This window comes from Anas acuta, chromosome 1, assembly GCF_963932015.1.
Source record: "Anas acuta chromosome 1, bAnaAcu1.1, whole genome shotgun sequence".
In the NCBI taxonomy this organism is placed as follows: domain Eukaryota; kingdom Metazoa; phylum Chordata; class Aves; order Anseriformes; family Anatidae; genus Anas; species Anas acuta.
The window spans coordinates 22499014-22525671 of NC_088979.1; the positions used below are offsets into that span (position 1 = coordinate 22499014).

The following is a 26658-nucleotide window of genomic DNA, read 5'->3' on the forward strand; positions in this document are numbered from 1 at the left end:
AACAGAACAACATGCTCAGTATCGGAACAAGAACAGGCCTCTGGAAAGTCTTTTATAAAAAGCAAAGCAAGAGACGATCTGAAACTTCAAAACAGGAATTGAACACAGGTGCTTGTAAGAAAATAGATTAAGTAGTGGAAAAGTGCCTACTTCTAACACTTTTTTTTTTTTTTTTTTTTTAAGTGTTACCTGGAATAGATATATTTAGTCATCAGACTGCAGATCCATTACAGAAAAATAATTCACGTTCAACATCCCTATGAAAAATTTAGACGCTACCTCTAGAACTGAGCTTTATTAATAGTGTGATTCTCCCTACAATATTAGTAATTTGCAGTGTCCTAAAAGGAACAGAAATCTGAGACAGTTCTTCAGTCCTGCCTTCTAGTTTGCTTGTCAGTTCACAGTTCAGACTTCTGAGGCTGCTGCTGTGCCTCCTTTGCAAATTATACCTCTACCTTTCCTCATTAAAGGCTCTGCAAACTAATATTAAAAATACATAGAAATAAAAAGGGAATGGTCATACACTATCAAACACTTCATAATTCTTAATTACAATATTACTTCTACCTCAGTAAGAAAACTCCCTGCTGATGAAACCAACTTGCAGGTGGATCTCTGTACCATGTATCTCACCAGACAGCAAAACAAGTCAACCCGACCACATCTCCCCTAAATCTGAAAGTTTCCACAAATTTTAGTTTTGCCAGGCCTAAATTTTTAATGCAGATTTTAAAATTAGAGTGAAACAGGATATAGAAGAGTACCGCATCAGTTTGTGATGTAGAAATGAAGTTAAAGAAACAAAACCGGTGAGAATATGATCAGAAGTTTAGAGCTTTTCCTTCCTCTTTACATTAAGCTGAAGAAATACAAAACACCATTGAAGGTCAATCCAAGAACCTACCATAGCCAGACTCTGATTTTAACACAACCTTGCTCTGGACACCTCATAGAAAGGAATAAATCCTGGACAGGCTGTCTCAGTTCCACACTATCACAACCGGAGGATGTTTTCCTGCCATTAATGACTATTTTTTTTGCTCTTGAAAATTGACAACTGTTTGACACTGACGTGACAATCATTTTTGCACAACGATTCTTATTAAATTACATCTTTTGCCTCATTAAAACGAACCAGTAAGTTCTACCAACTACTTCAAACTTGACATCTTTTCAAACGTCCCTTGTACGGTGAAGCACTGTAGGATTAAAAAGCTCTTAGAGGTTAACTCCTACAGCACTTTCCCATCATTTTTCTTACCTCTAATGAAGGATTAAGCTTTTTTTTTTAAATGTCCGCTAAGGTAATAATTCAGCATGTGGCCAACTCACGTTTCATCTATTTTAAAAGACTGCATTTAGTCAAGAAAGTGTCATTTTACCCCAAAAAAAACAGTATTTTCACCCTTGCATATATATGTATATACGCATCTAAATTTCATGTTTCTTCTTGAATTTAATGGCTAATAATTTGTAGAAAATAATGTGCTCTGAGTAGCTAGCATTCAACAGTAAATATAATTCACAATGAAATATTTCCATTAGAGACAAAGTTGAAATCAAAGCGCACTAAGTCTAAGCTGCAGGAGTTTTTGAAAGAACCCAACTTTGATCTTTAATAAAATCCTCATAATCAATACAGCAAAACATAGGGAAGGGGGGAGGGAGGGCAGGAACAAACACGTTTATTCAGGACTGTCCAAATTGCAACACAAAACCAAATGTCTCTTGCCTACTAATTATTCCTTTTGTGGTTTGGTAACAGCACTTTCACAGAGGGATGGTACTTGCGGTAAGCTAAATGAGTAGCAGGACATAAATCAAAAGAGTATTTTAGCCTGCTTCTTCCTTCAGAGAGAGAGCAGACGCTCCTCAGCTGAAGACTTCCAAAGTCTCCAAACAAAAATACAACGGTAATTAATCCTCCCCTGTTATTACTGGTTGTTTCATCAAGGAAGGAAGCGTAACTGACATCACGAACCACAGAAGAGACACAGCCAGAGTGATTTTCAGTTCTTTTCCCCTCCTCAATCAACCAGCTACACCAGGGATGGGTACGACTGTAGACAGCGCTTCCACCAAAAACGCCCGCGGCTTTCATGCGACTTCTCACCTGCACAGAAGCCACTGGCAGATAAATGCTGTGAGGTACAAACGGGGAGAAAACATCATCCTATAAGCAAGGCAGCCAGATGAATAGGCTTAGTTGGACATACCACCCCTAGAAACGGGTACAGAACGATTCTCTTACAGCTTGCGACCAAGAGAACAACCTTTGGTTACTCAATGGTACTTCCAGAACCTGACTGTATCTCTGTGCTGGCCTTTTATTCACTTCTTCCTATGTCAGAGCACGCTTTGTTACTAGCCCAAACGCTTTATTTCTTCCCTTTGCACACATCCAACATGAAAGCAGCACCAAAGGCAGAACAAATATTTAATTTCTTGAAATAACACGGCTTTCCTCCATAAAGGCAGGCATGAAGTTTGTGAACTATAAATAATTAATAGCCTTTCACAGGTCAGATCTTTTTATGTACAATAAAGGGGTAGCAGAGTTACTCTACTTTTATTTTATCTTATTTTTTTTTTTACTGTCACAATGATATCAGCAGCTCTTGAAGCAGTATTACTATATTTGCAGGGTTGTAGTCAATGCTGACATGTCCAGAAAAACATTTTTAGGCAGGACAGACCCAGATTCGCCGCGTTACTAATATATAATATTACCAGGAAAGTGCTGGTTCACCTGACCAAGGCTTCCCATTGAAGCCTTCTGCCACTGATCACACTTAATGCTCACCTCCGAAGCTGAGATCCCCTACGCTGGCTCTCACTTTAGATAGCACTGGCTTTGGTTGTCAAAAGCAGGACCAGAATGAAATGACCACTTCTGAGAGCAGTGAAAATACAGGCAGAAAGGAGGCACACGTCCGTGTATTTTAACCAAAAAGGCTCATTTTTATGAAGTTTAAATAACTGTACCAAGCCAAAGAGAAAACCAGAAGGTCTAATGGTAAGGCTTGAGTGATGTACCTCGTGTGCAACATTCAGAGGTTATAGATGTTCAGCCACCTCCCAGTCCGAGAGGAAAATTCATCTATTTCCTATTATCTTGGCAGCCACATTAGCCCAAGCTTAACACATCGTTCAGTCCTGCCTGAAGATGCTGGATCTTCAAGGGAAGCTTCACGAGTTGCTCCTTGCGGATGGCATTTCAGTTGATAGGTTCCCGATAATTAATTCGCCGGGCAAGGCTGCTGTCTGCAGATCAGGTTTATTCCCTCCTTCAGCTCGCCGTGAATTAGATGCAAACGACACAAAGAAGGAAAACCAACTGAAGAAATCAACCAGCCACCCACAGCAACACGGCGATGAATGCCACGCCGGGGAAATCTCGGTTTGAACTTTCCACATCACATTCAGGTTCCCTCGTGAATCACCCTATAACATTAGCTGCATTTCTCCCCAGGTGGGTACGTTCACACTTTTTGGGAGCAGAAAGCACAGAGCGCTAGAGAACGCATCACATCACCTCCCCTGTACGACTGTGACTTGTCAGGAAGCCAGAAACTAATTTATTTCTGAAAGGTGAGCAAGAACTGCTAATAAAGCACTCGGATGACTCCACTTCATCCCTTGTCTTCTCTCAACCGCTGTGATCCTGGGTGCTCTCTGCCCTCCCCGCCTCTTACAACACTTCAGCCTCTTTATCGCTGCTCTTATCTATTTGCTTACTTTTTCCTCTTTTAGCAGCATTTTCTACTTACCAACACCCAGCCCTGGGTGACTCATTTATGTTCATATATCTACCTGACATTATCCATCAATTTAGTCTCCTACGTACCTGACTACTCGTTCCACCTGCAGCTAGCTTGGTCCAAACACAACCCAAAGCAGGCTTGTATTTTATTTCAAACTCTTGCCCTCTCCGTTCTCCCACTGCTGTACCTGCTAACCCTATTTTCATCTTTCATGTCCATTTTGCAATTTTCAGGTTGCCTTGAGTATCTAACCCCTCATGAACAGACACTGTGCAACTCCTCGTTACTAACCTATTATTGCGGTCACAGAGTATCACCTATGTTCTGTCAAATTTCTTGCAAATATCACAGAAAAATTCAGGATGGAAAACGTTAACCTTGCAGCTGGCGTACACAGGACTCTTTCTGAAAAGCACAGGCAGCACAAGATAAAGGCCAAACCTTCTCGCTGGATCATGAGGTGCATATGCAGGAGCAGCTGCCGCTGAAAGCCAAACAACGAAGTTGAGCAACCTTTTTTTTCCCCCTCCATGAACTAGGAAAGAAAGTGACAGTGAGGGGATGTACTAAGAATGCCAGCATTATGTTTGTGTCTTTGCTGATTGGTTTGGAAGCATGTAATAGGGGCCAGAGATAAGGATGTTGCAGTGACTGGAAGATGAGATGAGGGGAATTCAGCTGGAGGAACAAGTAAAGAGAACGTAAATTGCATGTAAAGAGAATAATCCAGGAGAAACACCTGGACTAGAGAGGTTTTTGTACAAAGCAGGCAGCAGATTGTTGTGCCTGTGGGTGAGGAGGAGCCGAGTGAAGCCATAGCAGGAGAGATGGAGCAGAGCAAAGCACCCAGCACAGCGTTGGGAAATCTCCCCAAGAAAGCTGGGAGTGAAAAGGAGTTCATGAGTCAAAGGAGGACGCAATAAAGATGCTGCAGGAGGAACAGGAACACAACGTTAGAGCATCCCTGAAGGACAGGCTACCTCAGGTCCATTAGCATCCCGCAGCTGTAATTTATTGCCATGTCTGGTCCCAAATCTACAACCAACAGTGAAACAGACCCCCTCAACTCATTGAGAGGTTAGTAACAAGCGTGTTATCCAGCGAGTGCTGGATAAAAGTAAAAGCAGTTGTCAAAGAGGACATTTCTCTCAATCTGGGCACAAAGAGGAGGTCTTCCAGATCCAATCTCACCATCAATCAGTTCACTCTAACCCCTCTCGGTTCTGCATTTATGTTCTCTGTATCACATTTTCTCCTTGAAATATTATCGTGCGGTTTTGAATTTTACCTCAACCTAGATTTGACTGGCGATTATTTCAAGGTAGCTTCCCAACAACAAAGCAGTCCTTCAGCTTCAGAATTGGGCAGGTTTATCAAGCATCTTGCCTTTCCAGCACATTGTGCTGGCCAGCCAACAGAGCTGAAAAATGCACCTCACTGAAGTCACACCGGGTAGTTTGGTTCACCACGGAGCAGCAAGAGGAGGAAACTCCTTCACTGACTTCTGGCAAGGTAATTTCCCAAGCAAGGAACACGACAGAGGAAAAGAAACTTGAACACAAAATGGGTTGCAAATTTAGGAAAGGGATAAATAAGTTTTATATGGAAGATGAATGCAAGAACAAGCTGGGCGCTATTCCAGACGCATACCAGTGCCAAGTCAAGGGGCCCTCGGGCAGGCCAACTGCACCTCCAGCTTGGTGTTCACAAATTTGACAAGTGAGCCTCTGCTTCTTTCTCTAGGTCACCGATAAAGATATTAAACGAGCCAGGTCCTACAACAGAGCCCTGCGATGGACCAGCCTCGTGCTTAGCACAGCTGGAGCCTGCAAAAAGCCCCGATGAAGCAAGCTCTAAAAAGGGAAGCTTCAGCACTTCGGCGAAGGGCACAGCACAATTTCCAGCTGGCACTGTGGTAATCTACAGAATCTCCACCATTATCTGAGAAAAAAAACAAACAACGTACATCTGTTTCTCGACCAACACATGGCTGCCTTCATTACACCTGAATTCAGGCAGCTCTTCCCACAGCTGGACCGTGGAGTTTAGGACTCTAAGGCCAGGCAAAAGTACAAGGAAGAAAAGCATGTCTTATCAGAAGATCTTCAAAAGCTGGTATATAAAACCACTCAAAAAAAAATGATTCTTTTACTCAGTCATCCCTTGGCAATGGAAATTAATAAGTTCAATAAACCATCCCCTGGATCTGTTTAGAAAGAGAAAGACATTGCAGGGAATAAATACCTGTTCAGAAAATCATCTGGGGTTTCAAGTTTTTGTTGTTGCTGTTTTGCTTTTGTGTGTTTTAAATCATTTTGCTCCTGTGACTAATCAGATTACTAAAAGGTCACTCTGCAAACTCATTAAATCAGCATCATCTTTCCCCCTCATAGTTTATATTTATAATAAATACATAATACTGTTTTCATTAAAACATGGATCTTCTGAAGCTTTACTTCCCCAGAATACTACCCAAACCCTTTATTGAGCCTATAAAGCTTTACAGTCGGTCTGGGTGTTTTACGTTGTAATTTTAATTTTATTTCCAGTGCTGAAATTCCACCTTTGAGCAATAAGCATGGATAATTTTTTTGGTAAATCTGCAAGGATTGGAAAAGACAGTTATAAGCAGTCATAAACATTCCCTTAACATGGAAGCACTACAAGGCATGCTTTTCTTCATTCACTCATTGCACGCTTACACTTCATACTAGAAAAGCAAAAGGGCTGCACACAAGCAGTTATAAACTGAAGAATATCACGTAAAATGCTACCAAATCACCAAAAATACTGGTCAGTAATTTCAGAACCCGCTGCAAGGATGACCCTGCTTGTGAACATGCACATGTAGGCACTGTACATTTCATGTGGCATTGTTTTTATGTGAGAAGCACAGGTCTCTGTGCCTGGGCTTGCAGGGTGAAGCTAGAGAATGGCAGTTGTGTTTTGCCACGCTTCAGAAAACAGAAGTGGTTTTGATAAAGACAAAGCCAGGGGAACGGATATTGAAATAAAAGATTATTTGTTAGACAGAACTAGTGAGGTAGAGTGATGGGCTGCACATCCTTGGAAGTGAAGCACAAGTTAAGCATTTGCCCAGCCAGGGACAAGCCCACAAGCGATGCCCTCTCCTCTCTCCTCTGTAACTAAAGCAAAATGCAGAAGCTAGTTCCAGCAGATCATCTTCCCTTCTAGCAACTACCACCAAATCCCACCGGGATGCATATTCTAGAGATGAGAACCTCTCTCATAATACACATTTTCAGAAGTTTATTAAGACAATGCAGTTTTTTAGAGAACTTAAAGAGAAATTGAATCTTTTTTTCATAAGCACGAGACATTTTGGTAGTGCCTATGGATTTCCCTTGTTCCTGTTTTTGTTTGTTTTTTTTGTTTGTTTTTTTTTCTTTCATGACTCTGAACGCCTAAAGTTCGGAACACCACCAACAAAAACACATTAAACAGAGCATACCAGTTCACAAGACAGAGGTTAATACACATGCAAGGAACTAAAGGTTAACTTTTGGCCCCAAAAGACCAAAGGGAGAACATAACATTGTGCATACATTGTTAAACTACTTTTTTTCCTGCTACAAGTAACAAGAAAAGAACAATCTTACCCTTGTTTGTTATTTTTGCCTTATAGAAATCTCATCACTCACCCCTATCCAAAGTTTCAGACATACAAGAGGCTGGTCAGCATTTGGGGAGAATTCTGTCCTTGTTCAGCTATGTGTTTTTAACTGAAACATCTTGCTATTTTTTAAGTGTCTCTTAACCCCCCAAACAAATGTATCTTTCATCTCATTTAGTTATTTAGAGGTGACAGTAGGAAATACACAGACAAATTGTCCAGCTAAGCCAATTTTTCAATAAATATTTATACAAGCAAAACTGTTCCATCTACAATGGAATGCAGAAACACCGGGTTATTTTAATAAAACTTCACAGGTTGCTCTTCAAACTACTATGCACAGGCCAACTTGCTCTACACTAAGAATATAAAATCACTTAGTCACTTACACACTAAAGTGCAAGGAATCCTGAAGCAGTTTGGTTGAAAGGTCTTTTTCAAAGAGTTAAACTATCAGTGTTTTGAAGTATCTTGATGTTCACAAGCTGCAGCAAGGCAAATTTTGACTGCATGCACAGATGAAGTCTTTGGGTAGAGGTGGTTTAAGCTTGGCACAGGTTGCCCCAAGGGCAGCGGGACTGGCATCCTTGGACACACAGAATTCAAGTGGATGAGGCTTGAGCAACTTCTCCTACCCCTGAGGACAGCCCTGCTTGGGGCTAGAGGACCTCCTGAGGTCACTTCCAACCTAAATCGCTCTATAACCTATAAATATGGACTTTCTGACTTTTGAAGATCATTCATATTAAACACATTCTGCATAATAAGACATTGCTAAATCAGTAGACCTTCAAAGACCTTGTCTGGCAGCTCCACCAACAGGTTTAAGTCCAACTAATAACTTCTGGAAAAAGCTTCTGTCAGACCAAAATATTTTTAGTACTACAGATTTTGCCAGTGTTCCCCCAATCCCCCATCCTTCCATACAGCAGCACTGGTAGGAAGATGAGAGTCTGATAAACATGGCATGAGGAATGTAAGAAAGGATTGATGGCCACATTTACGTGTAAAAACTACATCAAGAAGGCATTAAGGTTAAATAGCTTTATTTCCTTAATTCTCTCATTGGTTGTACCATTTCATCTGAAATTTACAGCAACCAGCAAGAACTATTTTAAAATGAATACTTGTTTAGGCATTCAGGTGGCCTTTACTATTAACATCCAGAACAAAACAACAACAAAATGCTTTATTTCCCTGACAAGCAACTAATCCTTTAAGCCACGTTCGCTGTCGCTGTCCTACTTGGAAATTAGTATTGTCTCAGTACGTCGGCGCTTACATAAATGCAAGCACTTGGGCACCTCCAGCATTCAGCAAGTTTGGCTTTCTATAGAGAGCATCTTTTACATCTACACTTTTGTGACTGCAACCGATTGACAAAACGGGGCAGTCCCAATTTCTACTGTTTTTCTGGGCTCATTGGATGAGTGGTTTTAGGCCAGACACGGAAAAGCTTTGGGAGAATTTCTGCCAGATTGCTTCTCCATCAAATCATTCGTGACCCATTCTTTTTTTTTTTGGCTGCACGACCAACAACTAAATCCTACTTTTGAGGACATGGTGGAAACAAGGCCATGGGAGGGCAGGTGTGATGTGCCTAGTCATGTCTATGTAAGGACTAGATGGGAAGTGTGCGTGGGGTGAGCTGACATCACAATTTTGTCCCTGCTTCATTAAAATGTTTGAATGAAGACATTAGTGCTTGCCGGGGCTGCCCCCCTGCCAGGAAGACAGATAAATGGGCTGTCTTGCAATGACATGATATTGGCAGGTTTTAGCTACAAAGCTTCCAGGGAGACTTTGAAGACAGCGGCTGGGGCAAAGGAGATTTTAAAAGCATAGATTCGAGGTCCTTGATCTTCCTAGAGTAAGCCTCTGATGAGTTGGGCCAATAACCTTAAGCCAAAGCCAGCCACGTCCAAACAGCTGAAGCTGGATGTGATTAATTCAAGCACAGGTTATCCAACCAATACATGAGTATAAGGAGCAGGCATTTCGAGTATTTTGATATGACAGCTTGATTAGTATCCCAGCTGCCCTCCATACAATAGCTTCAAATTCTTGTTCCCACTTCTTGTTCATATCTACACACTGGAGTCACTGCAAACACCCCTTCACCAAGCTGCCCCGAGACAGGGCAGAAAATAAAGCTCAACGGGACGAGAAGAGGCTGGAGCCTGCATAAATGACACCAAACTCAGGGGTTTTGTGCTTTTCAGCAGTGCAGACACCTCTTGCTAACTCTGCAAGGCGGAAGAAACACATAAGGATTCCCAAATCCAGTGGAGCCAAAGCCTTTCCCAGCCCAGGCTCAAACTGACCACTCCTGGAGGGCCAGCAAAAGGAGATTTGTCATCCTAAGGGGGATGAATCAGACACAGCCCGCAATGTATCTGATGGAAATCCAAGCCAGAAAATGTGGTGCCTTGTTGCCTTGGGTAGTTTCCCCGCTAGAATCTCTCCTTGATTTTACTTGAGCTTTAGTTTGCAATTTTAAATGAGCAAAACTCCTGTGGGAGGCAGGAGGATGAATTTCCAGAATTACATTTTAAAGCCAGCTCTAAGCGGCAGTCAGCAAAGAACTGGTTTCTAATTTTAAGCAATTTTCTGCAATTGATGATTTTTTGCCTCAATACAGTTTATTTTGCTGCAAACTGCTCAGCAAAACAGAATGATTAACTGACCTGCAGCAATTGTCTTCCCAGATTTTTGCAAATACTGATTTTTTACATAAAGACCGAATCTCGGTCTTATTTATCACAAAGCCAACTTTTCAAAAGGAAGTCAGTAAACCCAAAAAACCCAGTCAACTCTACCGGGCTGCTATTACCATCCTGAAACACTCATCCGAAAGACTCGAAAGTTACAAAAAGCTGCATCATCTCGCAGGGTCAGACGAAGTAAGAGAGATGCCAGACAGATTAACACGGTGCTGCTTGGGTTAGATGTCAATAGGATTAGAAAGGCCTTCGGGTTGCGGCTAGCAGGCAGACCCACGAGAAGGCACACGTCCCATCTGAGGGAGCAGCTCCGACCCTACACGGCAGAAGATGAAAGCAGTGAGGCAGAGGAAAGATCTCAAATACACTCCTCGGCCAAAGACTAAATTTAAGGAAGTGTCAGACAAGCTAAAGGAGTCAGATTAAAATGAAAGGAAAAAAAAAAAAAGCCTTTGTGTCAACTCACAGAAAGGCCACTGTGTTATTCTTAAATGCACGCCTCCATCCAGGCAACAGAGCAAAATGGACAGCTGGCTAAAACCCATCCAGAAAAAAAATAAATAAGCTCCTAGTGCATTTAACAGATGGTGGCCCAGGTTATGAAATTGGTCTTTGCTTCAAGTCTCTGAAAATAGGCTTTTAACTAAACCAAGCTACAAGGTTTAGATAGCCTGAGAATACTTCTCAAATGAAAGAGAGCTAAGCATGTATTGTAGTGCATACACTAATATTGGGAATAACACCGTGTTTCTACAGATTATATCCTAGTCTACATTTCTTGTGTCTGAAATAATCCGCATCCTCTGAAAAATGAAAAGTTTGGGGGTTACTGTCTTGTACGTCCAGCCAAATGAGAAAACAGTAATTGCAATACCTTCACTTTGCATCACAGGGTTTGGGGTGGGAAGGAGATTTGTTTAAAATAATTCTCTGCAACTACTTTGCAAAACATCTTTATCACACAGCATAGGGAAGAGCAAAGGTATCTGCCTCAACACAGCCCTCTTCAGCACTTCTCAAAGCCTTGCAGGGTACAGACAAGGTTTTGCATTTCATATTTTGATGTGGCAAGCTGAATGTGTGCAGAATGAAGTCCTAGCTATTTTCCATCACCTGCAGCAGAACTAAATTACAACAAGCTACCTATGACAGGTGAGTTGACAAAGTAGAGAATCGCTTCAAAACAGATAAAAACCCGCAAAGCGCCTGTGAGTGTCTTAGCTACAAGAACGCCTCGCATCACCTTCACTTTGGAAAACCACACTCAGACAACCTATATCCTCCAAAAGACAATTTCAAGAAACTTCTACTCAAATCTGGGCTTAAGAAGCAGTTCTGCACATTTTTAGATGTCCTCCAAGTACCCACACAATTAATGAGTTGGGTGACAAATGTCTCAGACCTTTATTATAAAATCACAGCAACTCCAGCTTCTGTAGCCTAGAGAAGATGCGCACATCGGAGTGGACAGCAACCTTCTTCCCCCGAGTCTTCACTGACATTTTTGCTTCACACTGGTGACATGCCAAGCTAAGTTATTAGTTATTCACCCCCCCCTCCGGACCTGCTCTAACAGCCCCACATCCTTCTGGTGCTGAGGTTCTCGTGGTTATTTTCCCTTCTACTCATTAGAGAAAGCAATCTGCTCGTCTGCCTGATTACAAAGCTCCAGGAAGGAAGAAACAGCATTAATTCTTGAGTATTATTTTCCTAAAGGAAAAAAAAAAATAGCACAGAGCCACCAAACCCGAAGCGTTTCAGCAGAACGGCCCCTGCTTGGTGGCCACCTGACAAATGCTTGGAGCCACAGTCACGGAGAAGTGGATAATTCCCCAGAAAAATAAACCCCTAAAAATTAACATTGAATAGAGCATTATGCACATTCTACTCAGAGAATATGTTACCACTAACCTAAAAATAAATAATTCATCAGTCTTCAAAAAGGAGGGAAGGAATCAAACAAGGAGATACACATGTGTGGATTTGGCACTACAATGCTTTCCAAGGCACTGAAATCCAGAACTAGGGCATGGCTTTATCCCCCAGATCATTTTCAGCTTAGTCTGAACAATAAAAGTCTTTTGAATAAACTGCCTGCATTCAACAATCGTGATACACACATCACCAGACATAAATGTAAGAGCTCGTGTATCCACAGCAGAAAACAGATGGACTTGAAGGGAAGGACATGCCTGTGGGCTGCTACCTCTGCTTTGGTCTTCGGGGCACAAGATAGCAGGTAGAGCATTGCTTCCCACCCCTGCCGCATGCTAGAGCTTTCAAAGGAACACTGTAAATACTTCAGCAAAGCCTTCTGGCTCTTCAGGTCAAGTATTATTTCCAGGGTTCCCGAAATAGCAGTTCTAATTCGCAAATTTTTGATTGATCCCTCGGTAATGAAATCTAGCCATCCAAAAGAGGTCTGCCAGAAGCCCGAGCCCAGCGATTAGTCTTGTCATACGGATGGAGGCTATATTTAGATGAGTGCCTATTTAGGTAGGCACTATATAAAGACTCCTCCACTCCCCATGAAATTCCTCCAAAAATGAAGCGCCGCTGCAAATATCAGGCACAGCCTTCTAGCACACGCAGAGCAACGCGTCTTGTTTCAGCACTCGTGACGTAGCTTGGCCACGTCAAGGCTTTCTTCTTCTCCAAATACTACAACTACTTATGCTGGATAGGCTTTACATACGGTCATTGGGTTTCTACTGGACCTGTTTTTGAAAAAAACAAAACTAAACAAGTGTTTCAAGGATTAAACTGGGCCAAGAGCAAAGTGCTAATATCAGACACAGCATAAGGGCTTCATTCACACTGTGACTTAATTTTCACAATGCACAAGTCTCAAAAGCAGCCCTCCAAAACAGAAACGTACAATGTACTCCTCAAGTCATAGGAAAGAAGTTTAGTATACAACAGAAATCTTGCTAGGCAAGTGATAAAGTTTTCTGTATTCATACATTATGTAATGCTGAAAAACCTTCATTATTTAACCACATATGCATTAATTTTCAAGCTACTCTTTCTCTTCTGCTCTGAGGATATGAGGTATCTTGCGAACATTTCAGGCCAAGTGTCAAGAGAGACCCGTCAAGCTCCGAAGAGTGAGCTGCTTTCATTTAATCTAGCATCAAAAAAAAATTGTGAATTTCAGAGACTATTATAAAATCTTCAGTATCATTAAACAAATTTGTACAGATAGTATCTTTTTTTTTTCTCCTGCTACACAAGCATTATTACACACTTATGTACTGAAGACATATTGCATTTCTGCTGGGATATTTGGCATAGACCATTCAAGTCCAATTTTATACCACAAATTACAAAGCTGATGGATCAGACTTCGGACAATTTTCGAGATTAATCCAGTAGCATGCAAATTCTTGTTTGATAACTTAAATTACTTTTAAATTCATTGTAATACCATGTTTCAGCTTCCCCCTTTTTTTTTTTAGAGGAGAATTTCTTCTGTGCTAAAAGGAAGGAAATGGAGTTTGAATACTGGAAAACTTCCTTTCTAGCACTGTACTCACAATCATGGATACAAAAGTTATTGTAGGAAGTAACAGAAGCAGTGGAAGTGTGATTTACTGTAAAAAAAAAAAAAAAACACGTTTATTGATTGTGAAGCATTACTTAATGGCCATGAACTAAGAAAAGGCAGCCTACCAACCAAACAATATGAAATTGTTGCAAACAGCACTTTGTAGAGCCCCAGCAGCTCCAGCGAATTATCTGAACCTCTGGTGCTGCTTTCAGGTGTTGTGAAGTCCCCCACACACTGCAGCTGCTCCTCCACAAGGGCACGGGTCTCCCACAGTCCTGGGCACATCAACACGTGCTAAATGGCACTAAAGGCCACACTGAGGCAACTTCATCAAGTGGTGGAAACCTCACTGCCTTAGAGACTGGATTTGGTAACGCTAGATTCACTTTTACCAAAAGGTGAGAGAACATTTACACATTTCTGTGATTTTTTCCACCCAAAGTAACATACTCTACTCTCTTATCTCCATTCAGCACTGATACTGAAAATGCAAATACAAGTTATGGGATGGGTTTGGGTACATCGGTCTGTATTTGGCATGCAACACGTAGGTGAGGATGCCCATCAGAAAACTGCTATCATCTGACACATTAAAAGCAGCACGTACTGGAATTTAATCACTAAGAGTACAAACCTATGCATGGTAAGAATAAAAATCATGAGCTGGTTGCTGGCCAGCATGCTTGTATGGCAAACTACTACCCATAAACAAGCCTGAAGGCTTTTACACTGCGGTGTCCAATGCCTCTGAGCTCGCTGCTAGAAGGTTGTGTAGTTGTGATTTGGCTCCTCTCAGCTGCTACCACCACCCATCCTACCAGCTACCACGGCAGCTCAAGATGCCTACAACACCAAGCAAGTGCCATCTCCTGCAGCAACCCAGCCAGAACGGTTTCTAACAGCTCAAAACACTTCCTCTTCCCTATCCCAACAGCCCGAGGGACACTCTAAGGTTAGCCAATACAGCTTCTGGCAGAGCGCAGCGAAACAACTGCTGTCTTTCCCCCAAAGTTAAAGACAGAACAAGAACGGGAGGTTACTTCCTATAAGATTCTGAAAAAAAAATATTTTTGTAGATGAAATTTAGATTAGCACAACAAATAGCTATGGTTCCTCCTGAAAACTGCACTGCAGTTTTCATAACGTTGTACATCTGATTTCACGAGAAAAACTATTATTTGATACAAAGACTGCAGAAAATGATGGATTTATTCAGGCATAATCTGTATCTTACGCCTCCTGCAGAACAACATTTAGCAAAAGATAAAAACTACAAAACTTTACTGTTGATGGCAAAAAAAAACGAAACCTTAAATGATCTCCCTTTTAAGCACAGTAATTTTCTTTCCCTCTGGGCTTCACCTCTATATGCTGAGAACTAGAAGATAAAACAAAAGTGGGGTTTTAGTTTTTTTGGCAGAAGATAACAAAGGGGAAGAAAATATCTCCTAACCACATGCTTATTGTAAATAAAATACATAACCTAGGATTTTTTTTTTTAAAGGCATCAAAGTCAGGACTGATATGCAGCAGCAGAATCAGCTGCAAAGGCAGGAAAGTATTTACCTTCACTCCACCTTATCTGGCATTACTCAGCACTCTTTAACTACTCACTCAGGCAAATTTCAAACCCAGCTGAAGAAAAAGCAAGCACCAACCAGCAGATCTGCAGATAAAGGCACTGACCGATAATCACCCCTTTCTCCGTGGATAAGTCAAGCAGCCTTTCCTACATGTTGTTTTCTAAAAAGAAGCTTACAGAAATCAAGGGAGAAATTAAGAATGAAACTAAAACCTCACATTATTGAACACAGGGAAGTGCTGCATATCACAGAAGTCTCAAGGTGAATTAGGACTTCTCATCCAAAACATGTTAGAGCAGCACAAAATAGCAAGGCGCTGATCCAGGCTTTGCACAAGGAGTGGGTGCTGAATAGCAAAGGGATACTGTGATGGAGAGACGCACGTGGTTCTCGAAGAAGAGTTGATTATCCATTTATGCAACAGGATAAATAAATAGTTAAATTTGATGGTTTAACAACCAGTGGGCAGCTAAGCACCACCATGCCATGCTCTGCCATCTTGATCCTGGTATTTATGTTCCTGTATTTCATTTCAGAAGTGGGACAGTTCTCTCCTAATGCCAGTTTTCCATGTATGACATAATTAGCACTACAGTAACTACACCACACAGTTTATTATGCACATTTTGCCGGCGTTATCTGCTTAAAACACAAATTGAAAAAGACAACTCAGCTTAGAAGTGCTAGCCTCCTTCTGGAAAGAGTTTTACACCCTTTATAGCCAACTGAGGGAAAGAGAGAAGGCACACAGAAATCCCATCACCCCAGCAGACGTGAGTGGTGAGAGTTCCCTGCAGAACTGTGTGCTTCAGGCCTCCTTTTTTACAACAAGGGTGAAATGAAGGTGAAAAAGCAAGCTTGGAGGTCTCCCCCACCCCACTTTCATGGATACCTCTGCTAGCAAAGCAGCACTGAGCCCACCACTGGAGAAGCATACTCCTCTTCTACCCTTGTGATAAGGGAACCACTTCTAAGCCACAACAATTCTGCAATACCCGCTGCCACCTTCCCCGGACCCCTCACTGCGATCCCACTGGAGTTTACCTAGCATCCCATCCACTGCAATGGATTTTAAACTCCCAAATAATTTCAAGCATATGGAACTAGAAATGAAAGATCCCCATTTCCAGATTTGTATGAAAGCCGGATTCTTATGGAACTGTACTGGCCAGAAGCAACCAGCAGACAGAAACGCTGCACTCTCTCTTTGACACGAGCACCTGGTCATTTTGCCATTACTCATGAAGAGGGGATCCTGAAGATCCTACATGGCTCGGTAATAAGCTGTTTTCTTGGTGCCAGCATCTGACATATTACATCCTGAAGCTTTGTTCCAGTGTCTAGATGGCTAGAAATACTCATCAGTGTCATTTGGAAAAAAACTTCTCTTCCTCAGTATTTCACATTTGAAGGGGACTGGCTGAAACTCACCTAAAACAGTTACCAAACCTTCAAAGTCAGTTGCTAAAACAGCGTTTCTTAGAAACCGACAGCACAAAGGATACACATTACAGCATACTTGGGTAGAAAACCTACAAACATTCAAGTCAAATAGGATACATTTTTATGGTCTAAGGTAACACGCCTGGCAAGTGCCAGCTTATGAGCACCGGCTTCCTGACTGCGGGTACGGGCAAACTACAAGGACTCAAAGAGGTATTGCCAAACCATCCGTGTAAAGGGGAAAGCAGGGCACATCCGTAGCTGTTCAGGAGAGGGGCTAAACCACTGACCCCACTGTTCCCACCATGCTAACCAGCGACAGCCTCTGGCAGAGTTTTACCCCCTGTGCTCCCCACACTGAGTGACCGACAGCCAGTCCCAGCCCTACACTTAGCAAGCCAGAAAATTAAAGCAAGTGAGAGCTTCAGAAGCCTTCGTAACAGACAGCACTGTGCTCTGTTGGGAGAACAGCTTCTTAATCATCCTTACAAACATATGATTATCCTGCTCTGCCCTGCGCTGGTGTGGCCTCACGTCAAGTACTGTGTGAGGTTTTGGGTGGCACGCTAAAAGAAGGACATAAAACTATCAGAGAGCACACAAAGGATGGCTATGAAGGTGGTGAAGGGTCCAGAGGGGAAGATGTATGAGGAGCAGCTGAGGTGCCTTGGTTTGCTCAGCCCCAAGCAGAGCAGGCTGAGGGGAGGCCTCATGGCGGCCTGCAGCTCCCTCACGAGGGGAGCGGAGGGGCAGGCGCTGAGCTCTGCTCTCTGGGGACAGCGACAGGACCCGAGGGAACGGCATGGAGCTGGGACAGGGGAGGGTCAGGCTGGGGATTAGGGGAAGGGTCTGCACCCAGAGGGTGCTCGGGCACTGGGACAGGCTGCCCAGGGCAGTGGTCATGGCACTGAGCCTGCTGGAGTTGTTGAAGTGCTTGAACAGTGCTCTCAGACACATGGTTTGGTTTTGGGGTGGTCCTGTGTAGAGCCAGGAGTTTGGACTCCATGCTCCATCACTCCTGTGCTCCCTTCCAGCTCAGGATCTGCTATGATTCTACACAGTAATACATGACACCCTCATCACCACTGACATGCTATAATACAGCTATTGGAAGCTACTAATTGTGTGTGTGTGTGATTTTACGTTAATTCCACTATTAGGGAATCATATTGAACTAGTGAATGGGGATTTCTCCTTCCCCCACTTTAAATCTTTCAATAAATCTTTTTGAAAGTTTTGAGTTTACTTCCAGAAATACCTGCGCAAATATAAACCACTGAAACAAGCGAGCCCAACGAAGTCTATTTCCATTGGGGATCAATGCTTCAAAAATGAGAGCTAAGCTCTTGTTACCATACCCCATGACAGTTATATCTAACGTGCTTGTACTGATTAAAAGTATATTCACGCACAGCCAAAGTGACAAATATTCAGATAGGATATATCCTAAGCAACGTGTTGTACATCAGTTACAACCACTGAATGCTACTCCAAGAATTAAGTTTAGTTTTATGTTCATACAAATAAGACTTCTATAATCAAAAAATTGATACTAAAAAAACGCTGCAATGAGGTATTACCGGTTTTTAAGAAGTACACGGCCTTCTAGCCAGCCACTTACAGTATCTGAAAGATAAGCATGTCTGAAGAATGTTGGACAGTATTTTATCTTAAAGGAAATACTGTGAAGTACAACTATCTTCGAATAATTATGTTGCAGTAATATAATCTAAAATAACTTTCCTGAGGCTTACTAACACACGCCACGTATATCCACAAGCAGACTGACACTAATCTACTTTTAAAAAGGAGATTTTTAAATTTATACCCCCAGCTATGGAAGGTTTTTGATTAACACTGAACTTCACTATTTTATCACTAGTCCATTATTTCCTTACATTCAAAACGTACGCCAGGTCCCAGAGCCAGATTCAGTAGTACCATCTAGAATATATGGTAAGTATCAGGAACAGATTATAATGCCGTGGATCTCTGCCAGACCACGAAATATTACCGTATCGTAACTCCACTGAGGAGATAGCAACCAATGCTACAACACAGGACTTTGAAGTACAATTATTTTTGAGATGAAACACTTCATTCTCTTCAGTCCCTGAAAGAGCAGTCACATTTAGTTTCCTTGTGTTTATTTTGAAGTTGGGACTGCGCTTTTATCAAGTGCTCCAAGTTTCTTACGCAACGCGAAACAACGCGTGTTGCATAACGAAGATCACAGCAAAGCTTCCACACGAGCTCAGGACACCACTTTATGAAAAATAAATTAAAAAATAAATAATAAGGGGGGTGGGGGGGGAGAAAAAAGAGCTAAGTATTCATTCCCAGGCAAACTGCCCATCGATTTGTAGATTCGAGTCCAGATCCTCAGCTTCAGCTAGAGTGCTCCAGCACACGGCCACCTTGGCTTCTCAGCAGCGGTGCAGGCCACTGACAGAAATCAGATCCCACTGAGGCCCTGAGCTGGTGTTTTGGTGGTTGAACAAACCCATCAAACCACAGGCAGGAGCCTACTTGGCTAATTTGTATGGATACACACAACTCAAGGAGTTCCTTGCTTGTTTCTGTCTCCATAACAACAGTATTATGGAATAAAATCTCAGCTCAACACTGCCACAAAGTCTCCTTTTAATGGAAAACTCAATCACACAAATAGTTTTCATTTAAGGACAGACAACAACAAACACACAAACCCCCAAATGTGGGCCCTGCCACCGGCAAGCTATTTTCAGATGTCTTTAGCAGAAAAGCAGAAAAGTTACAAGACACCGATGGCAGTGTCACAACTCTGTAATCAGCTGAATCTGCACTTCACAAAGTTTCTAGCTGTGGAAAATGCACACCAACCACACTTCCAAGCCAGATTTCAACACACTTGTGGAGTCTTAACACACACAGAAGGGTCTTCACAGCAGCTGCTTTCCGAGCAGCAACTAATTTAGCCTCTGTTCAGGAGCTAACCACAATCTCTATTACTGACTGCAAAATACCCCAATTTCCACAGATATGTCAGAATATTCAAAAGCAACAATGCGTAAGTATTTCTGCAGGACTATACATTGTAGGCCCAGTATTTCTACAAGTCAGAAGGTCTTAACTTGTTCTTTAAATGTTGCCCCCCAAATTAAAGACCTAAATAATTGTCTCTACGTTCTTAGAAAGCCCGTTTCACAAGTTATCACACCCAAAAAGTTTCCTTTCAAATACAAAAAACATAGTATTGAAGCACAGAAAGCTATGTGCAGAACCTCAACTGATGTCTCAATCTTATTTTGTTTTATTTTTTTTGTGGGTTGTTGATTCTTCATTTTCCTCCAGTATCATTTCCTCAATATCGTAGCTTGCAATAGTCAGTGGCACATCTGTGAATTTTTACTTATCTGGAGGTATACCCAGTGAAAAATGATCTACTCCTTGCTTTAAGATATTCTGCAAAGTCTGTATATCAGACACCATCAAAATGAATAAAGTTGTCCTTCTAGCAGAGTTCAAAGGGTAATTTTTAACAGTAATTCAATTGTTATTATTAACTGCTAACTGAAAACCAGAGCTCTAAATTAAGCTAAAACTGGTGAAGAGCTGGGGTCTTGAAGTTCAGATCTGACACGACAGCAGCGACATTAAAATTCCTCATTGACATTCCGCTCACCTCTGACGGCTTCTAAAATGAAAGCATCTCCCTCAGTCACAGCCCTGTAATAACTATGGGGAGCTGAAGTTTATGCATGCAAAATTGTGGCAGGGAAGGCTCGCTCCTTCCGTGGGCTCGGTTAATTGCTGCAAGACACAGACAACATCGAAAAGAGTATTGATCTGCAGCTCTGCCTGGCCCTGGACTTGGGCTGAGAAATAACCAAGTCAGTGGACCCAGTACTGTACGAAGCAAGGGCTGAAAATAAGCCATCCGATCGCTTCCACATAAAACCACAAGAATGATTAGTCACATTCCAGATATTTCTGGATTCCTGCAAAGTAGAGTAGCACTCGGGCTGAGTCACAACTGAGCTCTCCTTTCTGCTCAGGATTGCATAAGCATATGCAGGGACATCACCAAAAGTTTGCATTTTGACTTCTACTCAGAACCGACGCCGAGTGACCAGAACTATCAAACAAGTAAATCCCGCCTGGTTGCAGATACCGTGACCACGGCCTCTGACGTTCACAGAAGTCATCCTTAGAAAGGACTGGGAGTTAAAAACAGAAAAGCTTGCCCTTAGTCACTCTGTTTACAGTACCATAAAAGCCTTGCCTATCAAGTCTGCTGCAAGGGCGGTATCCAGACTGGCTGATCTCCTACCACAGCCTTAGGCCAAGCCAAGGAAAAGAGCCATGGGCCTTGAACGATCTCAAACAAAATACCAATGGGGCAAAGTTACGTTTAGATATGCATAAACAGCAGTCACACACTGAGGTGAAAAGCAGGCTACAGGTACCTGACGTTGGTCCTAACTCCACATTCCCGACTTGTCCCCACTCAGGCCCTGACCTCGCTGTCAGCATTCCTCAGATGAAGTCTGGCAACTGTTTTGCTTTTTGGTTTTAAATGTGTAGAATTCAACATTCCTTTTGCTACAATCAGATACTCAGTATTTGTGTGGTTTTTTTTTTGTTGTTTTTTTTTTTTGTGTGTGTGTTGTTTTTTTTTTTTGTCTTTTAGTCCTGCTGAAACCTGCCAGCAGCTACTACTGGCTTCCAGCAATCCAACAAGGGAAGACTTGAATGGCCCTCAGCACCCGTTTCCTCCACTATTTCATGGGATCAGACAACAAAAGCAGAGCCAAACAAATTTGTAACCACCCAGAGGTTACAGCTACCTGTCCCTGAAGAAAATGAAGGCCATACAAACACTGTTAGCCCCCAAGCTCTTCATGAGGGTATGCAGAAAGGCTACCAGGGATGTAACAAGTTTCAAAACAAAGAAAAGGTATCTACCGAAGGCAGAAGGAAAAGCAGTCAAAACAGAACCAAGACGCGTGGCTTTTTACATTTTGTTCCAATACATTAACATGCTAAGAGCAAACAAAGCATTTTCTTTCTATGTTCAAAGCATATTGTAGTGATAAAGGACTTATTATTCTTAGATGAAAGAATTATTTAGACTGGATGACGGACGATAAAACTCAGCTGCCGTACCACCAGCTACTCCTCCGAGCCCCTGCTGCCTGAGCCTTACTCCAGGATGCCACCGTTGCCCTACTGCTTGTAGGATCAGCTAGAAGTCCATCCTTTTCCTCTGTTAGCCTCCTCCAAAATGGATTTTATTGTATAAATGACACATAAATGTGACAAGTTACGCCGTTCATCGCCATTCTGCACTAAACTTCCTAAAAGGACACGTGTACACACGTTGTCACTAAAGATGGTGACACTAACAAGACAAACTGAGCAGTTTGTTGGTCTTCCTCCACCTATTGCCCTTGTCTAATATTGTTCATGTACGTCAGTATTTTAGGCTGTGAACCCCATGGTCTTGCATGTCTGCAACTGTCTATCACCAAACATTCAGTTTTATTAAAAAAATCTCTGACATAAAACCTACATCTCTTAAATTTAGCGTACGGATTCAATAGCTGTACATAAGAGAAGTGAAAACCTTCAACTGTTGGACAGATTTGAGCACTCAAACACCACCCAAAAAAAAAAAAAGGGAAAAGAAAACACCACGGGCCAAATACATTACACTTGATTACTACTCAACACAAAAAGAATTTGAAATTCGATATCCTAGAGGGCACGCAAAGAACTGCACAGGAAGGAAGTGCTGGCAGAGCCTTCCTGTACCTAAATAAAATGCACCAATACAGGAAACGGCAGGCAGCATAATAGTCTTTAGTCACACAGGCCCCATACTGTGAACTTCCAAGACCCCCGAAGAATTATATGTGTAGGGGGAGGCATGGTAGGGCCACACAATGGAGAGATTCAGCTTCCCAGATTGTACTGATAACTCCACCGAGATAAAGGGGATTGTTCAACTGAGCAGTAACTGCTGGGCTGGGCCTAGTGGTGGTGGTGGGTTTTGGTGTGGTTTTTTATTTTTTTAATAAATCGCTTTCTTTGATATAGTCAGCTACAGTTTTTAAACAAGTAGCAAACCATTTTCATTCGATTAACTTCAAAAAAGCACAGCATCGTTGACTGCAAGTCCATAAAGCACCTCACGTCTCCTCGTTGTTGGAAAAGAAAACTTGCCAACAGCTCCGCTGTCATTCACTCCAACCGGAGCTGCTACCAGATGGCAAAACCAACAAGTTATCTGATGAAATCATTCAACGTATTCAAATACCCTGGCCGCCACAAGTGCCAGTAATTATCAAGGAAATAAACAAAATTAAGCTGTAGAAATGCAGAACGGCCTAATCCTCAATAAGTAAAGAACCTACACGAGTACGGAGGTCAATATTGGCAGGTTTCATTCCAGGAGGGGACGACAGCCTGTAAGCAGCACGGATTGCTAAGGAATAATGCAACACAAACTGACAATGCCCGGAATGTGGTGTGTCACCATCCAGTTTATTAGTGGAATGCAAATGATAAAGTACTTATGGTAATTACTTCAGAAGTGATGTTGAAAGGGTTAGCAGGTAAAATCTGGAGCTTTGGGAAGAAGTCAACCAAGCATCAGAGGAAAGAAGGCCGGATCAAGTTGTGTCTACCCAGCAGCACAAAGCTTGCTGAAGATTTGATAATTCGCTAGGAAATTATCTATAGCAGGTCCTTGATGCTTCCAAGGCAGGACAGGAAGGCTGCGTTTTAAGAAGCATCAATTATAATAGTTTTACTGTTATTATGAGAGGGTTAGTTCATGAATCTGACAAACACTTTGAAACGCAATTATTATAATACTTAAGCAATTCAGAGCAGATTTAGGAAACGTGATGGAGCCTTCGTAACATGACACCCCACCACAGCAATGCCAGCTCGTACAGAAATGGGGAATATTTTTTTTTTGTAGATGCAAATTACAGAGTGGGTGGATAAGAGAAATGCAAACTGCAAAATCATACAGTAAATAAAAACATATATAAACAAGGTGACAGCCTGGTAAGTGCTTCTCTTTAAAGAGCAATCAAATAACAATCCCATTTTCCTTCCTGGACAAGCTCCTTTGAAATAAGGAGGACGGTGATAAAAAAGAGACCCAAAATGAGTTTCCAAGTGCTCTTTCTACAAATTAAATTATTGATTGTATTTAGCGATTTGAATTTCTACAACACACTTCAGACCTGAAGAAACTGCTGCTAATAACACCGTCACTCAGCAGAACGATCCCAAGACAGAGCCGAACACATCCGTCCCTCCAGTTAAATGATACTGGCATTGGTAACATCTTCATCCAAATGTCTTTGTAATGACTCAATATTTAAACATCGCTCTGCCTAACAAGCTTCTTCCTGACTTGGGGAAGCAGAGCATCTCCAGGCCTCGGTATCCCTGCCGGCAGCATCCTCATTACATCACAACTACGGGAAGAAAGAGTTGCAAGAGGAACGAGCTGCGAGTTCACCTCTGGAGATCTGTGTATTGTTATAAAATGGAGTCCTCCAACACGACGAGCGTAGTGGCAGCACCACGACTGCCCAGCACGGAGGAGAGCCGTGGAGGTGGCACTGCGCTCAGCCCAGGGTAAGAGGAAAGAAGAGCTTCGTGTCACAGCCACGGGGCTCCTCCAGGCAGCTCTGAGAGATGTGCTTCCAGCTCTCCGCAGCTGAGGAGGGGACTTCTGCCATGCAGAGGCAGACAAGTGCAAAAAAGAAGGGGCTTCAGAGTGTTCTCACAGTCGGAGACCCCAAAAAGACACGTATGGAACTAAACAACTGAAAGGGTTTAAACACAGGGGCAGCAGCCTCGTCACCACCTTTTCTCCCATAAAGACAAAATATATTTTTAGTATTTAGGGAGGGGGGTGGGGAATCCTAAAGCTGTGCTTGACCACCCTCTGTATCTCACTGGTTCTGCTCTTTTGGCAAAACCCGCTCATCTTCCCTGCAGTAGAAAAGCTGTGAATTAAACAATGAAATTAAGCAACTAGCACGATTTCAATAGCCTGTTTGTCCTACATATGCACCACTAATTGTGTATCGATGGCTGAAACGCGGCTCAGTTTTTCTATCACCACCGCCACGGCAGCTCACACTCACAAAACAGAATTTCATCCCGAAAATGAAACGCACAGCCCCGTCTGCTGCTGTCAAAGTGCCTTTAAACGCGAACAATCACGGGGGGGGAGGGAAGTGAAAATGTTTTGCCGTAAGAATAAAGAGCCACCATATCAAACCACTGCCACAACTTTTTTTTTTTCCGCTCAGCTAAGTGATTTATGGAAATACAGGCAAATCGGTGCAGCCCTGCTGAGCAGAAAGGTTACCTAACAGACCCGATCGCCCTCCCTTCACGCCTAGCTGTGCCTTCCTATTTTAAATGTACCCACACGGGCTGAAGTACAGTCCGCCATAAGAAGTGCAAGGAGTGCCCTTGAAAAACGTCCAGATTGCAGCTAGTGCACAAAGGCTCTCCCTGTGCAAACAGGGCACGAGAATTCCTTTCTCGCTCTTGACCCGGCATCAGGTGAGGGGATTAACTTCCCAGCAGCATCAGAAGGCACGGCGTCGGTAAGAAACGAGCAAAGTTTGGGAGCCGAAAAAGAAGGCTGAGAATCAATTTCACAGCTGGTTTAGGGGAAGGGGAAAAAAGAAATGGCTTGGGTAAATCAGGCTGGATGCTCTGCTTTGAATTTCTCTTCCCCAAAAGAGTGGTGGGCAAGGCTGAAGAGCACTGCTGGAGCAGGCAGGCAGGAGCAGCCGGAGATGAACTGCCAGCGCCAGGAGACCGGGCGGCATCCACACTTGCCTGGCCACACAGCAGACGACACTGCAGATTTCCCCTCCACTCCCCAAAATCAAAGCCGAACCAGCATCGGGGAGGGGGGGGAGGAATTATTAACCGGGAACTTTTTGTTCCTTAAATACGCCACCGAGATTTTTCACACACCCCCCCCCTCCCCTTCCCACACCCCTCTCCTTTCCATCCCCTTCTGCCAAAAGAGGCCTTGGGGGACGCCAGGACTCACCATATCAGCCGGGACGCCGCTGGACATCTTGAGCTCCCTCCGAAAAACCGATTTTAAATTAAAAAAATAAAAATAATAAAAAAAATAGACGTAAAGGCAGCAAAGGTCCTCGTCACCACCGGCGGTGCCAGGTAGGGCCGGCAGGACCGCAGGGCGACATGGGCTGCGTGCGGGGCTCCTTCTGCCCGCACACCCCCTTTTTCTTGCCTTCCTTCCCTCCCTCCCTCCCCCCCCACGCCTTCCTCGCTCTCCCTGCTCTTCTTCCTTCTCCCCCGCCGGATAACGAGGGGGTGATTCACGGCCAGGGCTGCCGCGGCCCGGCCGCCTCCTTCATTAGCGCCGCGGACACCCGGCGGGGCGGGCAGCTTCTGCGGGGGGGAGAGTCCAGCTGGGTCCTGAGGGGATAAAGCCGGATCCCGGGGGCTTAAATCGAGCCGGATCCGCGGGGCCGAGCTGGATCCCGGGGGGTCACCGCCAGCCGGATCCCCTCAGCGCTCCGCGGGGACCCTGAGGGGCGTCCAACGGCCGCCGCCTCGCCTCAGCTCAGCGCTGCGCTCGCATCGCCTCCTCCTCTTCCTCCTCCTCCTCCTCCTCAGCCCTCCCTCTCTCCCCCGCCTCTCCCCCCTTCCTCCTTTCCCTCCTCCCTCCCTCCCTCTCAGCAGCCGGGGGTGCCGCTCCCTCAGCGCGCTGCCCGCCCGCGGCCGCCCCCCGCCATCTTCGCCTCACGGCGCCAACATGGCGGCGGCGGCCGGGCCCGGACAGGGGGCGCGGCGGGAGGGGGGGGGGGGGGTCGGTGTCCCCCCCCCCTCCTTCTTCTTCACCCCCCCCCCCAATCAGGCGCCGCGGCGCCGCGCGGCATCATGGGACTTGTAG

General features: G+C 43.5%; 1 protein-coding gene across 1 annotated transcript in view; it reads right to left on the reverse strand.

Moving 5' to 3' along the window:
• UBL3 (ubiquitin like 3) overlaps positions 1 to 26402 on the reverse strand; it is a 53733-nt gene extending 27331 nt beyond the window's left edge. Inside the window, exon 1 of the mRNA XM_068672476.1 lies at positions 25786 to 26402. Coding sequence (XP_068528577.1) covers positions 25786 to 25812 — 27 coding nt within the window. The 5' untranslated portion in view covers positions 25813 to 26402. The remainder of the gene's footprint in view (positions 1 to 25785) is intronic.
• Positions 26403 to 26658: the final 256 nt, after the last annotated feature.